This window comes from Hipposideros armiger, unplaced genomic scaffold (assembly GCF_001890085.2).
Source record: "Hipposideros armiger isolate ML-2016 unplaced genomic scaffold, ASM189008v1 scaffold_198, whole genome shotgun sequence".
In the NCBI taxonomy this organism is placed as follows: domain Eukaryota; kingdom Metazoa; phylum Chordata; class Mammalia; order Chiroptera; family Hipposideridae; genus Hipposideros; species Hipposideros armiger.
The window spans coordinates 437,347-453,486 of NW_017731548.1; the positions used below are offsets into that span (position 1 = coordinate 437,347).

Here is a 16,140-nt window from a genome sequence, read left to right on the forward strand (position 1 = left end):
TTTTTTTTAAAGATTTTATTGGGGAATTGGGGGAAGGGGAACAGACAAGTTGCTGTCCTTTTGTTCTTCAGTCTAGTTGTGGAGGGTGATGCTTCACTAGCCCATGTTGGTTTTGTGATCATTGTGCTCTTCCCGGTGAGGCATATCGGTCACTGGCCTCTGGTCGGCCGCTCATGGTGACTCTTGGCAGCTCACACTGGCTGCCAGCCACACAGGGTAGCTCATGGCATCCCACTGCAGCAGGAGCTGCAGCCTAGCCATCGCCGGCTACTCATGGCAGCCCAGCCCCAGGTCGAGCTGTTGTTCAGCATCTTAGCTGTAGAGGGCAGTGTCACTGGCCCTCATGTGGGATCTGAACTGGGGCCCTTCTGCTCAGAGCTGGTGTCCCAAGCCAGTTCTTAACCGACGTACCACTCAGCCGGCCCCTTGGGGGTTTTATTTTTAATGGTGTAAATTCTTTAAGTTGAAAACTCTGAATTTTTCCTAGAATAGTATTTAAATGAGACTATGGTCTAAATCTTCTTTTATCCAGTACTGGTTTTAGCCAGACATCAAGGGCTCTATCCCAGGGTCTCTGTGTTTATAATTTATCTTGTCATCCATCCATCCATTCCTTATCTCTAAAACTAAATGATTTGACTTAATGCTTTTGGAACTCACAGAATTGGCTGCCATTCTATAGAAAGAAAGGATAAACTGATCCACTGATTAGAGATTAGCAATTGTCTACTGGAGATGCTATGTATAACTGCTGCTCAGTAGGCTTGTAGTTCAAGTCCAGATGATCTCATAGAACTGTACCTGTCTCATAGAAGGTCCTCTCCAAGAGGCAACACATCCATCTGCCACATGTCCAAGAAACTGTAGCGTGGCCTCCCATTTCTGAGCCACTCAGGTTTTTTCTTAATGTGTTATAGGTAATATAAACCCTTCTATGGTGGACAGTGAAAAAGTTATAAAAGAATTAATAATTAAGATAGTAAACAGCAACTTCAATAGCTTAATTGCAGAGTTTTCAGACTTACCTTTCCTAAATACCTATATACATATTCTCAGTTAACCCTACCATCTGTTCTGCTCTCTTGGAAGACAAACAAGATACAGCATTGATGGAGTCTTTTAGCACCCTTAAATGTATTCATATACCCATTTGTTCTGTTTAACAGTTATAACAATAATAATGTTTATATTGTCTGGGTATTCTTGAATTCATTTTAAAAAGATTCAATATAGAATCCAATACTGTCTATTTGTTGTATTTAGATGTTCTTTGAAGAGTCATTGCTTAAATTTTGGGGCTTCTTTGAACTTCTTATTTTTAAGATAATGAAATTACTAGTCAGCTTTAAATTTTACCGAAATTCTTTGTTTATATTTCATAAACATTAGAGAGATTATTGTTAATATTGAAGTAGTGAATTTTTTTTCCTTCATTTTTAAATATTTACTTCAAAGTTCATATAATGTTGTTCTATGACTTTGTTAGCTTTATTTAACTAAATAAGTCTATCCTATAATACACTTTAGATGTCTTCTAAATTTTAAGATATTTTGCCAAGTTTTTAAAATTAAAGATTCTTTGTATTGTGCTGAGTGGAGTACATCAGACAGATAAAGACAGATGCAATGTGATTTCACTTATATGTGGAATCTAAAGAACAAAATAAACAAAACAGAAACACACTTATGGATACAGAGAACATTTTGATGGTTGCCAGATGGGAGGGGTGTTTGGGGTAGATATTAAGGGGGAAGATATTAAGAAGTACAAATTGGTTGTTACAAAGTAGTTACAGGGATGTAGGATATAGCATAAGGAATATAGTCAATACTGTATTAACACATATGGTGTCAGATGGGTACTAGATTTATTAGGGTGATAGATGGGGGGGCTAGAGGGCAGGATGAAAAAGGTGAAGGCATTAAGGAATACAAATTGGTAGTTACAAAATCGTCATGGGGAGGTGAAGTAATGCATAGGGAAAATAGTCAATATTATGGTGATAACTATGTATAGTGCCAAGTGGGTACTAGACTAGTCAGGGCTATCACTTCGTAAATTATATAAATGTCTAACCACTATGCTGTACACCTGAAATTAATACAAAATAATATTGAATGTCAACTATAATTGAAAAGTTTTAAAGGGGAATAAGAGGTTCAAATTTCTAAGTGTAAAACAAATAAGTGTAAAACAAATAAGTCATGGGGATGTAATGTACAGCATAGGGAATATAGTCAATAATATTGTTAGTGTGTGGTACAGTGTCAGGTGGTTGCTGGACTTACCATGGTGATCACTTCTTTAGGTATATAAATATTGAATAACTATTGTGTACACCTGAAACTAATATAATGTTGTATGTTAGCTATATTTTAATAAAAATCTTAAAAAAAAAGATCTTTTGTAGTTTATCTTGTTATGCATTTAAATATGTTACAAATCAAGTAGGTTAAGGTATTCATGTGACTCCATATTTCTAGTTTTTTAAAAATAGCCATATTCTAAAACAAAAATCTTCTACTAACATCCAAACAAAAAGCAGTCATGAATCTTTTTATTTGATAACAGTAAGCTCACCTATCACAATAAAAATCATTCAAGGAGAATAGTTTATAGGTATGATTTTTCTACCTTTTAATTTTTATTTTTCTATCTTTCAATTTCTGTTTGTTCCTTTCCTAAGCATAAATGCTCTTTTGGAGGTTAAATCAGTCAACCAGTATTTATTGGAAGTATTTTATATGGAAGGCACAGAGCAAGCTGTTGTGAGATTCCCAGATTATTTTAAGATGAGGTTTCTGCCCTATCTACTTAGAGAGGTAAGACATATTTACATCAAAACATAACTAGTGATTCTAGGTGATTAACGAAAAGCGTTAGATTCTTTCAAAAAGTTTGTTTTACATACTTTATAGATAAGTATTTTATTCTGCCTCCCCTTCTTGCCCTATTTAATACACGGAGTGAAATTGTGGTCAGAAAGTTAAAGTGAGCTTTCAAGCTTTCTTCTTTATTGAAAACATTTATTGAGTGCCTGTTACTTCCTGTGCCAAACACTTGGCTAAAGACTTTAATATTATCTTTAATCCTTCTAATAACTTTGTGAGGTAGGCATTTTCATTCCCATTTTATAGATGAGTAAGTTAAACCTAGAGAGTGGAAGTAACTTGCTCAGAGCCACCCTGCTAATTATTAATGGCACCAGGATTTGAATATTGCAGTGAGCTTAATTCAGTGGCTTTGTTCTACTTATGTCATGTTATCAGTATTGAATCGTGGTTCTGTTCCATGATGATAGAAAAAGCTATGTGAGTGAAGAAGGGTACTAAAGATTACAGTTATGAAAAACAAAAGCCAAAAGGAGAACTGGGTCTTTATTTACTACTACAAGATACTAAATATTCTACATAGACTTAATTCTTAATAGGTTGCTTATGTGCTAATATAATTCCATGGGTCTCTTAACCTTAACTATAGAAAATTTTAGGAGATGCTATGTTTTAATCCTAAATATGAAAGGCTTGAATATAATGATAATCTATGATCTATTTTTATTATGTTTTAAAGTTTGCAATATTACATGAATAATTGAATATTATGTCCTGTTAAGTACTACTAATAAAATTAATCACTAATAACAGTAGTGAATACTCAGGATTAAAGACTACTTACGTTTAATAAAAGATTTAAAGAACTTAATCATTAAAATCTAGTTAATCAGATACCTGTCATACCTAATAGAGACTGGGTTTTTGTTTCAAATTCCTTTCTAGTCTCCAACTTTTGTGACATTACACTGGACCTCTTTCATCAAAATTTTTTATTAGGTAGGATTGAACTTCAGGTTTAAATCTTACTGTTTTGTTTTTTTCAAGATAGCCTGGTTCACTGTCACTGTTTTTGAAACTGAAATATATTTGGGGCAAAGAGGCACAAAATGTGTAGGTGACTGAGATATTCTCCTTGCTCAGAGCAGCCCCAACTGCTATGCTACGCTTCTGGTAGATTCAAGCTCCGACCTTTCACAGGTACTGTGATTCTTCTCGTCTGGCTCAAACACCAGTAAATGAGCAACAACTGCTGTAGTGCCTCTGCCCGTCTCCAAGCAGACAGCATCTTCATGGCTTCTTTAATATACTTTGCCAGTGAAGCTAGTGGTGTCCATATGTAAGATCTACCTGGTCAATTAAATGTTAATGGCAGATGTCTCCAGCCAGGTGTTTTCAGTGTCTCCTTTACAGGTAAATGGAAAAGTCATTTATATTGTCTTTGTTGCAGCGTTCTTACTTCCGCACTCTTCTCATGTATGGATTCCACTTTCTGGTGTGGTTCCTTTGTGTCAAAGGAATCAAGGACACACAATGTGGGTTCAAATTATTAACTCGAGAAGCAGCTTCACGGACGTTTTCATCTCTACACATTGAACGATGGTAGGTTTCTAACTGGAATGTATCTGGTATGTCTTATTATTCAGCAGTTATTTCAGATAATGAGAAGCATAGTGAACATCCAGGTTTAAACAAATTGATGCTTATATATGTAAACTTACCTGTGCCTTATACTATTACTGGGTTGGGTCTTATTTTGAAAATCTCAAACCAAACATCAGACATAAAGTTATGAATTCACTTTAATTATGGACAGAACAAATTGAGAGGCCTGAAAACTTCCTGCTTCCTTTTTTTCTTTGAGGGAAAAAATAAAAAGCTCAGAAATATCGAAGCAGAAAAGGGCACCATTTTTCTCTCCTTTTCTTCCTTTTACAGGAATAAGCTCTCCCTCCTGCCTAAGACCCATCCTTCAACCTCTGCATGCATCCCCTTCCACCTGTTAAGAACATAATCCTATTTGCTTATTTTTCTCTCTTCTACATTCAGCCTTTCCCAGCCACATCTTTCTCATTGCTTTCTAAAACAAGTTTAAATTTCTCTTGCCATTAAAAAGAAAACCTCTCTATTGACACCCCTTCCCCAGGGGTACCTACCCCAGTACCCCCCCTGCTCTAGCTGACGGTTTTCCCTGAGAGTGGTCTGTATTCACTGCTTGTTTTCTCCTCTCACACTCCTCACCCCATTACATGGATTTCCCCTCATCCCTCCATCTAAACGTCTGGTTACCCTCATGTGATTAAATCCAGTGGTCATGTTTAATACGACCACTCATTATTCTAATTAACCCGTCAGCAGTGTTGATCCTTTTGAGCGCTCTGTTTTAAAATATGCTGTTCCCTCGGCCCATCTTTAGCCCCGACCTCTCCTCAGTTCTCAGCCTATTTAGTGAATAACAGTTACACAAAAGCTTGAAACCTTGGGAGTCAGCCCCTCCATATATCCATTGCATGACCAAGGCCTGTGGACTTTAGCTTTTATGTCCCTCCATTTCTCTTCTATCTTCACCACTGCCATCCAGGACATAATCATTTCCTGTGCTGCAGCCTAAAGGGACTTTTCAAAAATTAAAAGTGATCCATCAAATGCACGTCTTCCGCTTACAGTCTTTCCGGGGCTTCCCATGGCCCTGAGAAGGACGCGGGTACGCAGTATCCACACTGATTGCCTAGCGTGGCCTACCTGGGTCTGCACATGCGGACTCTCCCCTTCTCGCCACCGCTCTTCTCAACTTTAGAGCACCCTGAGGACATCCGGCCCTCACTCTCCCAACTAGGTCAGACGCCCCTAGTTGTACACTGTGGCACTACCATAAGCCTCTCTGTGTCGCACCTACCACACATGTAATTTTTTCTTATTTGTGTAATGCTTCTTTTTCTCTATTAAAACATAAGCTCCACAAGAGCTAGAATCCCATCTGATTTTGCTGACTGGTGTATTCCACTATCTAATAGAGTGCCTGGCACATCGTAAGTACTCAGTAAACATTGTTGAAAGAATTAATACTTAGTGTTAGTCGTGGATTCTGTGTGAATTCTGCTCATGGTGGGGATCTGCATAATTTTTCCGGTAGGCGTTACTTTTGTGGTCTGTGAATTTTTGGGCATTTATTTAGATATCATAACCCCGTACTCCCAGATAACTTTAGAGAAACTATAGTTTCAGAATAAAAATTATCAAACATGTTTTTAATCTTCTTTACCTAGATTAAAAAATTTAAAGTAATATAAATTTGGTCTTCAAATTAAGATACATGTTTCTATTGTGTTGAAGAATAAAATATACAGACAGTTAATGAACTCCAAAATCAGAAAATTTAATTGAGAGAGCCACTCTGGAAGTAAAGCCCTCCGTCTGCATTAGTTATTTCTCAATCAGCCATGATGTCCAGAACTAGGATCAAAGGACTGGGTTCTTTCTAGTTTGAAAGGAAGGATTTGCAAATGGAAAACATTAGGATTAGGGTTAATAACTTAAAAATCATAAAGGTTCTTTGTCAGGATTGTTCTAGGGCAGCATCAGCCAATATAAATATAATGTGATCCAAATGTAACCCGTATATGTAATTGTAAATTTTCTAGTAAGCCATATTAAAAAAAAAAAAAGACAAAATGTATTTCAATAATATCTAAAAATATTGTCATTTCAGCATGCACTCAGTACAAAATAAGTTTGAGATATTTTACATTCTTGTCTTTGTACTGTGTCTTCAAATTATAGTACAGCTCAGTTCAGACCAGCCACATTTCAAGTACCCATTAGCCACATGTAGCTAGCGTTGTTGTTTTTTTAAGTTAAAGAACATTTTTTTGTTTTTTTTCTTCTTTAAATATGTTTTCATTTGCATGCCTTTTATTTTTTAATAATTTTTTATTTTTCAAATTTTTCAATTACAGTTGACATACAATATTATATTACTTTCAAGTGTACGACATAGTGATTAGACATTTATATAACTTATATAGTGGTCACCCCAATAAATCTAACACCGTACATAGTTATTACAAAAGTAATAGTACCCATCTGACACCATACACAGTTATTACAATATTACAGACTATATTCCTTACGCTGTACCCGACATCCCCATGACTTCTGTAACTACCAATTTGTACTTAATCCCTTCCCCTTTTTCACCTACCACCCCAACTCCCCTCCCATCTGGCAATCATCAAAATGTTCTCTGTATCTATGAGTTTGTTTCTGTTCTGTTTGTTCTATTTGTTTGTTTTTTACATTCCACATATAAGTGAAATTATATGGTATTTGTCTTGCTCTGTGTGATTTCTTTTATTTAGCATAATACCCTCTAGTTCCATCCATGTTGTCGAAGATTTCCTTTTTATGGCTGAGTAATAATCCATTGTATGTATGTACTACCTCTTCTTTATTCATTCATCTATTGATGGACACCTAGGTTGCTTCCATATCTTGACTATTGTCAACAATGCTGCAATGAACGTGGATGTATACGTCTTTTAATTAGTGTTTTGGATTTCTTTGGATAAATATCCAGAAGTGGGATAACTGGGTCCTTCTTTATCCCTTGTTATAGCATTTGTTTTAAAGTGTACTTTATCTGGTATAAGTATTGGTACCCCACCTTTTTTCTTTTTTTCTTTTTTTTCATTTCCATTTTCATAAAATACCTTTTTCTATCCCTTTACTTTCATTTCAGTCTATGTGTGTCTTTGGATCTGAAGTGAATCTCTTATAGGCAGCATATGTAAGGGTCTTGTTTTCTTATCCATTCAGCCAACCTATGTCTTTTGATTGGAGCATTTAATCCATTTATATTTAAAGTAATTATTAATAGATATGTAGTTATTGCCATTTTATTCTATTTTTATCTTTTTTTCTTCTTAAAGAAGTCCCTTTAACATGTCTCGTAATACTGGTTTGGTGGTGATGAACTCCTTCAGCTTTTTCTTGTCTGGGAATCTATCTGTCCTTCGATTCTAAATGATAGCTTTGCTGGGTAGAGTAATCTTGGTTGTAGGTCCTTGCATTTCATCACTTTGAAATTTCATATCAGTCCCTCTGGCCTGCAAATTTTCTGTTGAGAAATCAGCTGACAGTCTCACTGGAGCTCCCCTGTAGGTAGCTAATTGCTTTACTCTTGCTCTTTTTAAGATTCTGTCTTTCACCTTTGGCATTTTAATTATGATGTGTCTTCGCGTGGGACTCTGGGTTCATCTTGTTTGGGAATCTCTGCACTTCCTGGGCTTGTATATCTATTTCCTTTGCCAGATTAGGGAAGTTTTCCATCATTATTTCTTCAAATAGGTTTTCAGTTGCTTGCTCTTTTCTCCTCTGGTATGCATATGATGTGAATTTTGTTACGCTTGATATTGTCCCAGAGACCCCTTCAACTATCCACATATTTTTGGATTCTTGTTTCTTTTTGTTGTTCTGATTAGGTGTTTTATGCTACTTTATCTTCTAAATTGCTAATTTGGTCTACTGCTTCATTTAATCTACTGTTGACCCCTAGAAAGTATTCTTCATTTCAGTTATTGTGTTCACTTATGACTGGTTCTTTTTTATGTTTTCTATCTCTATTTTTATGTTTCCTATCTCTTTGTTGAAGTTCTCCCTGAGATCATTGAGTAGCCTTATAAACAGTGTTTTGAACTCTGCATCTGGTAGATTGCTTATATCCATTTTGTTTAGTTCTTATTTAGGAGCTTTGTTTTGTTCTTTTATTTGGGACATGTTTCTTTGTCTCCCCATTTTGGCTGCCTCTCTGTGTTTGTTTCTATGTACTAGGTAGAGCTGCTATGTCTCCTGGTCTTAGTAGAGTGGCCTTATGTAGTAGGTGTCCTGTGGAACTCAGTGGTGCAGTCTCCCTGGTCACCTGAGCTGGGCACTGCAGGTGTGTCCTTTGTGTGGGTTGTGTGTGCCCTCCTGTTATAGTTTAGCCTTGGTTACTGTTTGCACTTCAGTGGGAGGGACTGACCCTCAGGCTGATTGGTTGTGAGGATTAGCACTGATTACAGTGGAGGAGCTGACCCTACAATTGTTGTGCAGGGGCTGATCCTACAGAGTAGGATTCACTTTAGCAGGGCTGTGGTGTCAGCCAGGCCTGCCCTTTGGGTGTGTTGTTTGTGGAGGTGGTTGGGTGGTGCTCCACTGTGGCCTGAAGCTGGTCACCAGGTATGTTCGTTCTGGGAATTCTTAGGAGGAGTTCCGGTGCAGACCAAGATCAGCCACTACCTGAGCCCTGCCTGGGGCCATTTCCTATGAAGTACAAAGTGATGGGCAGATTGTTGCCACTTGTGCTGGGTTTGGAGGTGTCTGGGAGAGGCCAGGCATTGAAGGAAAGCCAGCTGCCACTCGTGCCAAATTGGGGCTGCTTAGAAAGAGGTACAGGGCACGCCAAGGCCAGGTGCTGCTTGTTTGGAGTTTGTGACCCTTTGAGAGATTTTAGGGAAGTGCTGCATGAGTCAAGACAGGCCATTGGTATGGCAGGTCACTGGAAGGGCCTTGGGTGGGCTTGCAAGTTGGGTGGGGCAGGGTGAACCATGTTAGCCAGGTTGATGGAGACTCAGATATGGCTCCTGCTTGTGTCTGCATGCTGGGTATGGGGGAGGGCTCAACAAAGGATCAATGTCTTCTACCAGCACTTCTGTCTGCGAGAAGCTACCCCTCTACCCCTCGCCCTAAAACCAGACAGTTCATTTCTTCACCCTATGTTCCTGGTGCCTTTCGACCTGTTGCCCCCGCGCTGGAGCTCAGAGCAAGTGAGTCCATCAATGAATAAGTCTGCATTGAGCCTTTTCAGAGGAACGCCTAGGACTCCAGCCACTCTCATCTCAGCCACAATCTTTGCTGGTTTTCACAGCCAGGAGTTATAAGGACATTTCTCTCTGACACTGGAATCCTGGGTTAAGAGCATGGTGTGGGGCTGGGACCCTTCGCTCCTCAGGGAGGACCTCTGCAGCTGTGATATCCCTCCTGATTTTTAATTGCCACACATGGGTGTGGGACCAGCCTGTTCTGTGTCTCTGCCCCTCCTACCAGTCTCAAAGTGGTTTCTTCTGTAGTTGTAGGGCTTCGGTTCAGCAAGACTTAGGCAATTCTCAATAATAGTTCTATGCTTGAGTTGTAATATTTATATGGTCATGTTAAAAACAGTGTTAACCTACTCTGCTATCTTGACCAGAAGCTGTGCATGTCTTTTATATTGTTTACTTTGGACTTGGTTGACATAGTATTTGACCTGACTTAAAATTTTAGCCTCTCATATCACTCTTTAAGGTCCGGTTATGTTTATTTTTATACTTGTAAAGGACAACCACCAAATACGTATTTATCAACTTGATTATCAGTGTACCATTCACTACAGTAATGTTTCATCAGTGGTTTTCATTTAAACATCTCTGTTCTTGTACTTTAAATCAAGAAAGACTAAAGAAAGATATATTTTTTCTTATGCGGCGTAAGTTGTAGAAACCAAGTTGTGCCTCCACTTATTTCTATATAAGTGTCACCTTAGAGTTTCTTAAAGGATTTATTCTAAAGATTTATTAAAGTTTTTCTTATAACTTTCAGAATATCCAAGTCAAGTAGAGTTTCTAGGTATTAGGAAACATCAAAGATTATAGCTAAAGTTAAAAGACTGTAGGCATCTTTTTTCATAATTGAGTATGGGTAATGTTAAAAATATATATATGTAATGTTAAATATAAATAATATATATAACTTCCATCCTCACAACTGTACTTCACCTAAAATCTTTCCATGTAATGTTAAATTATAATTTGACTCAATTTATGAGTAATTTTGAAAATGAATTCTTCAAAATGTACTTTCTACTGATGAATACTTTTTTAATCAATGTTATATATGTTTATAATTTAAAGTCAGTTCCACATGGCTTATAACAAAAAAGTTTTCCTTTACCCATGTCCCTCCATCCTCAATCCTACTCCCCAACTATAGGCACTTTCAATTCTTTACTGTTTCTTTGTGGTATTTGCTTTCATACTCAAAATAATGGGTCTGCACAGCTATATCTCCATTGTTTCAGTTTTAGATACTACTTTCCAAAATAGGAAATCAGTACATACGTATGTAATTCTCTTACACTTCTCTATACCCCCCACACTTATTCTCCTAATACAGTTTTATAATCATTTTTGGTTAGAGCAGTATTGATTGTTATAGCTGTGTAAAGATAATTCACATTTGAACCACAGGGTGCAATGTGAATATTACCTTTCTTGTAGTACTGTTTGTTTTCTTGAACATAACTATCTGCAGTTTTTTGTTTGCATTATTTTACTATGGATCTGTCACATATTTATGCTCACACTCATAAATTCTCCCTCAATGTCCCAACATATCAGGTTATGCATCAGTTTCATCTTTTTCTTAGAGGCATCTCGTCGGTTGTACCTTTCTCGTTCCCTGGCCTCCTGCACAGCTGCCATTGTCCACCTCCTTTTCCTTGGTTCACAGCCCTATTGTAGTAGAGTATCTTCTCTGTTAAACTTACTAAAAATATGAGAAGGGAATTTGAGACATTGTATGGGAAAAACTATCTTTATTCTACTCTCACACTTGTTTAACCGTTAGCTGGACAAAAAAATTACAGATTGGAAATCATTTTTCCTCAGGATTTTGAAAGCATTGCTCTGTTGTTTTTGGCACTCTGTTTCTGTGGAGAAGTTCAATTCTATAGATAATCTGAATCTTAATTCTTTGTTTATGGTATGTTTCCACCCACACGTTTGGAAGCTTCTTTTTCATAGTGTTTTGAAATGATTCTGGGACTTCATGTGGCTCCTTTTCATTTATTTTGTTGAGTACTCAGTGGGCCATCTACACCTGGAAATTCCATGTCCGTTAGTTCTGAGAAATGTCCTTTAATCATTTCTTTAACAACCCCCTCTTACTCTTTTCTCTGTCCTCTTATAAAACAGATGTGGACCTCCTTACTGATCCTATCATTTGATGTTCTCTCCTTTTTTCTATTTTTCTCCTTTTACAGAGATTTTTCTCGATTTTACCATTTTACTGTCCTTTTGAATTTTTATTTCTGCTCTCAAAATTTTAATTTCCTACTTTTTGTCTTCCAGTATTCATTTTTAAAAAATCTATTCTTGTTTCATGACTACAGTATTTTCACTACTTAATGTCTTATTTAAAACTTTGTGACATTTTCTACTTTCCCTGTATTTGTTGCTCCAGCTTTTTTCTTTATATTTGTTTTTATCATTAAAGTCTGTCTTCAGATATCTTTACTGTGGTACTAAAAAAGCTCATCAGAAGGTATGTTCATGGTCAAAGTCTCTGATTGACTAACAGATTTCACCACAGATTAAATAGTGGGGCCACTTTTTATGGGAAATTCCCACCTGTCATTCTCTTTTGGGCTGGTCATTTTCACTAAAGTGGGATCCTTTAATCTCCTGCTTAGGAGATATGAACGAATTGGAGGAAAGGAAAAGCTCGTAGGGATTTTTAGTGAGTCGTCCCATTTGCAGCCCCTCCTGCACCCTCACTTGCCAGAGTCATTTGATACCTCTGATGCCTGAGCCTTTGGGGGCCCTGCATGTAGGCCTCTCCACTGCCATTGTCTATTTTCCCTAGTTACAGCTAGTCCAGCTGCTTTCCAACTTTCAAAAAAGTACATTATTATTGTCTCCTTCTCTTCTTGTGTTTTTATTCCATCATTGTTGTTTTAATTTTAGTGGGATTTCAGGAGGGAGCAGTAGAGTACGTGTGTGTCTGCTGTGGTTGAGTCTCAACATACCCTGTTCTCCAGGAATATATCTCTTCATGAGATAACAGCTACAAGCAGGAACTGAGTAGCAAAAGAAAACATGGTGCTCAGCCCTCCCGCATTTGTGAAAACACATGAAGGCATCTTAGTTGGAGAACATATATATACGGCTTGTACTGCTTCTCTGTAATATCATAAGGTTCTATCCAGAAGTACTTGGTATTTTAATTATAATGTTTGCTTTGGTAACAAATTGGTCTGTTACTTATAATACGGTCTATGAACTGCAATTTAAAAAAAAATAAACATCATGTCTTTTAAAATGTTTAAGGGGATATGGATATAATAAAAATGATAGTTTAGAAGGTGAACCGTCCTTTGTTTTTTTAATATAAAGTAATTTCATTGAATCAGTGCTTCCCCCCTTCATTCATTATTCTTATGTTGTTTTGTGTCTTTGATCAAAGTCACTATTACTGATACCCTTAGAAAAGTATTGATAATCTTGTTTAGATTATTGAATATCATTAGAACTAACTCAGCCCACTCGGTCATTTTTTGTTTCTGTGTTAAAGGAAAGAGTTAAGGGTTGAGCTCCTGGCTTAATATTCAAATTATTTCCTTCTTTCATGAGTGTCACAATTTTAGGTAACAGAAGTTTCACATAGTCCTTTTAAAAACACAAAGAACACTTTTGTAGATGCTTTTATCCTCTTAAGTAAATATTTTAGTAGGATAAGAAAAAGCATTAAATGTTTTAAAAAATTGTTGTCATATTGAATTATCCAAAGACTTGGGATTTAAACTAGTTGCATAATGGATGGTGGTGGTAGCATCGCCAAGAATACAAAACTCTCAAATTCAAATTGTCTGGGATCAGGAAATCAAATAGAAGTGGACTTTAGACATTTTCTTGTCTGTGCTAATATTTTAAAACCAAGCGCTTGAAGTTTGAAGTGTGTTCCATGTAGTCTAGAAAGCGGGTTCTTAATGACTCAAGGATGAAAGCAAAATGGTGAAGGACTTTAGCACTTTGGGGACAGTTAAAAGAGCACATAGAAGTAGAGCTTAGGAAGGGGTGCTTCTTTTTTTGAGCTTAGTGCGAGTGAAAGGAAACGACTGGATGAGAGAATTTTGTAAATAGTAAAACTTCGGAGTCAGGATTCAGAAACCTTTAGATTTAACCTAAACCAAGAGGCTGACTGAATAGGAGCTTTAAGAAAGAGCCTATCTTATGGGTAGAAGGAAGGATGAACTGAAAATTTATACTAGAGATGATTTTATCAGTGTATGTAAAAATGAGACAATATATCTAATTCCTATGTGTGTGTTTAATTAAATTCAGAGGGCATTTTAGACTAGTCTAAACTGGCTTTTCACTTTCAGTAGGTACCAACACTGTATCATCCAGGATGGCATGGAGAAGGGAAAAGGATAGGCAGGTCCTGGGTGCCCTGTATTTAGAAGAGAAACCTCGATCCTCTGGAGGTAGAAGAATGGAATGAAGCAACTCTAAAGTGATTGAGAACATTCGGTCCACAAGCTTCTCAGAGTTCTGCTTAATTAGCTCTCTCAATCAGTTGAAAATGCTGTCAGTTCTATATCTTGAGCTAGTTAAAGCTGGGATTCAAAACCATCAGTCTTGAAAATTTCCAAAATTAAATTTTCTCTTGGGGCCCAAGAGGCTGTTTTTAACTGGGAGTTTCTGAGTTGTGATAGAGACACTGTATTTCTCATTTAAATGTTATGCAGTGACACACCACATTATTTTATTTGCCTTGAAGCTCCTGAACTGCTTAGCTTTTATTTGACCTTATGTGAATCTGACCTTCAGTTTTATAATGTAGGCTTTATATCTGCCATGTAAGTTTCTTTAAAACATGCCAAGGTAGAGATTTAATTATACTATCTTTTTAAAAATAAATACAAATCTATTTTCTATTTCAGGGCATTTGATGTAGAACTTCTTTACATAGCACAGTTCTTTAAAATTCCAATAGCAGAAATTGCTGTCAATTGGACTGAAATCGAAGGTGAGTATATTGTTTATGTTACAGCTGATCCTAAGTGGGGGGTGGGGGAGACGTGAGACAATACAGTTGTCCAGTAAAGTCAGCTCGGTTTAATGTCCCCCTCCCCCCATCAGGGCCTCCTCAGCTGTCCGGACACTGAGAAGCAGTTCCATAGAGCATACTGCCTACTAATCCCCTCCACCCTCCAGCTGCCCTACTGACTTCTGTATTTTTTCAGTCTTGGGGTCTTCAGTGGGCCTACCACCCTACCCAAGAAATTCAGTAAAATTAGCTACGTATAACAGACAAGATCATAGTGATCTGAGGCTAGGAGCGAGGTTGTCTTTCGAGATAAACTTTATTGTTTTGCCATTTTTTTAGTATTATTTCATTACTCAGTGAATATCATTTAAGTACTTAAAAACCACTAGGCAAAGCTAAATAAGGAATTATAGTTGTTTTTACTCCCAAGTGCCCACAGTCCATTCAGAGCCAATTGTTAACTGGCATCTGTACATATATCCAAAAATGTAAAGATCTCTAAGATCTGTAGCAATGTGAAATCTACCATAATTCTTAATTTCTGTTCAGAAAAGCTTATACAGCTCTGACTGTGTGTAATTTAAAATATATTCCATTCTTCTCCTTTGCATGCCTTAGAATGATCCTAAATTCACAATTATAGTCACCTCTACCCGAGCTGAGCATGGAGCCATTGTTGCAGTAAGCCACCGATTGCTCTGTAACCTCAGATGTTTAGGGACAGAAAGAGGCTAAGAACCAGCATGGAAATCATATAAACTGCAGCCTATTGCAACCTCCTGAGGAGTCTTACTGACTCATTGAGTTTACCGAAACTTAGTCTCCACATGTAGCAGCCCAGATCGGAGAGGATGGGAAGCCAGTAAAAGGACTGCTCTGACTCGTAATGATCAGCTGTTGGTCTGCCTGTGTTAATCCATGCCCAGGACAGACTCCCAGGGAAGCTGAAGTGGAGAAAATAAAAATGTGTTTTGTATTTATATCTTTTGCTCATTTGTATTACAGATATAGTTGTATCTAATATGAACTATAGGTACCTCACATTCTTCATTTATGGGATGAAGATGATATTTGCCCCTGGTTAATAATAGAGAATAAGGCTAATGTGGACAGAGTGCTGTGATGGTAATGTTTTCAGAAGAAGAAAGCTGCTGTGAAATTCAGAGCAGTGAAAAAGGTCTATTTTGAAAATAAAGTATAATTAAAATGGTAATGAAATTTTAAACCTTCCTCCTGACAGATACTTATTTATCTGCAGGTATAGGACAAGTAACAGTTATAACAAGTAGCACTGTGACATGTGGATCAGACATTTAATTCCTATGTAGCCTGGGACAAAGACCTGGACAAAATTATCTTATGTCTGATCATAGGCTTTTTTTCACCATTAAGATGGGATTCATATGTAGAAATAACCTTATGTATCTTTAGCTGTGTCCTGTTGTTTTGCATGTATTATTATTT

At 37.1% G+C, this 16,140-nt stretch overlaps 1 protein-coding gene across 2 annotated transcripts in view; it reads left to right on the forward strand.

Moving 5' to 3' along the window:
- The window catches only part of ALG5 (ALG5 dolichyl-phosphate beta-glucosyltransferase), a 41,917-nt gene extending 26,963 nt beyond the window's left edge, over positions 1-14,954 (forward strand). Inside the window, exons 7-8 of one of the 2 annotated variants that reach the window (XM_019653173.1) lie at positions 4,283-4,434; positions 14,570-14,954. In XM_019653173.1, the coding sequence (XP_019508718.1) occupies positions 4,283-4,434; positions 14,570-14,711 (294 nt within the window). In that variant the 3' untranslated portion in view covers positions 14,712-14,954. The remainder of the gene's footprint in view (positions 1-4,282; positions 4,435-14,569) is intronic. The other variant, XM_019653172.1, reaches the window with a different exon arrangement.
- The last annotated feature ends 1,186 nt before the right edge of the window (positions 14,955-16,140 follow it).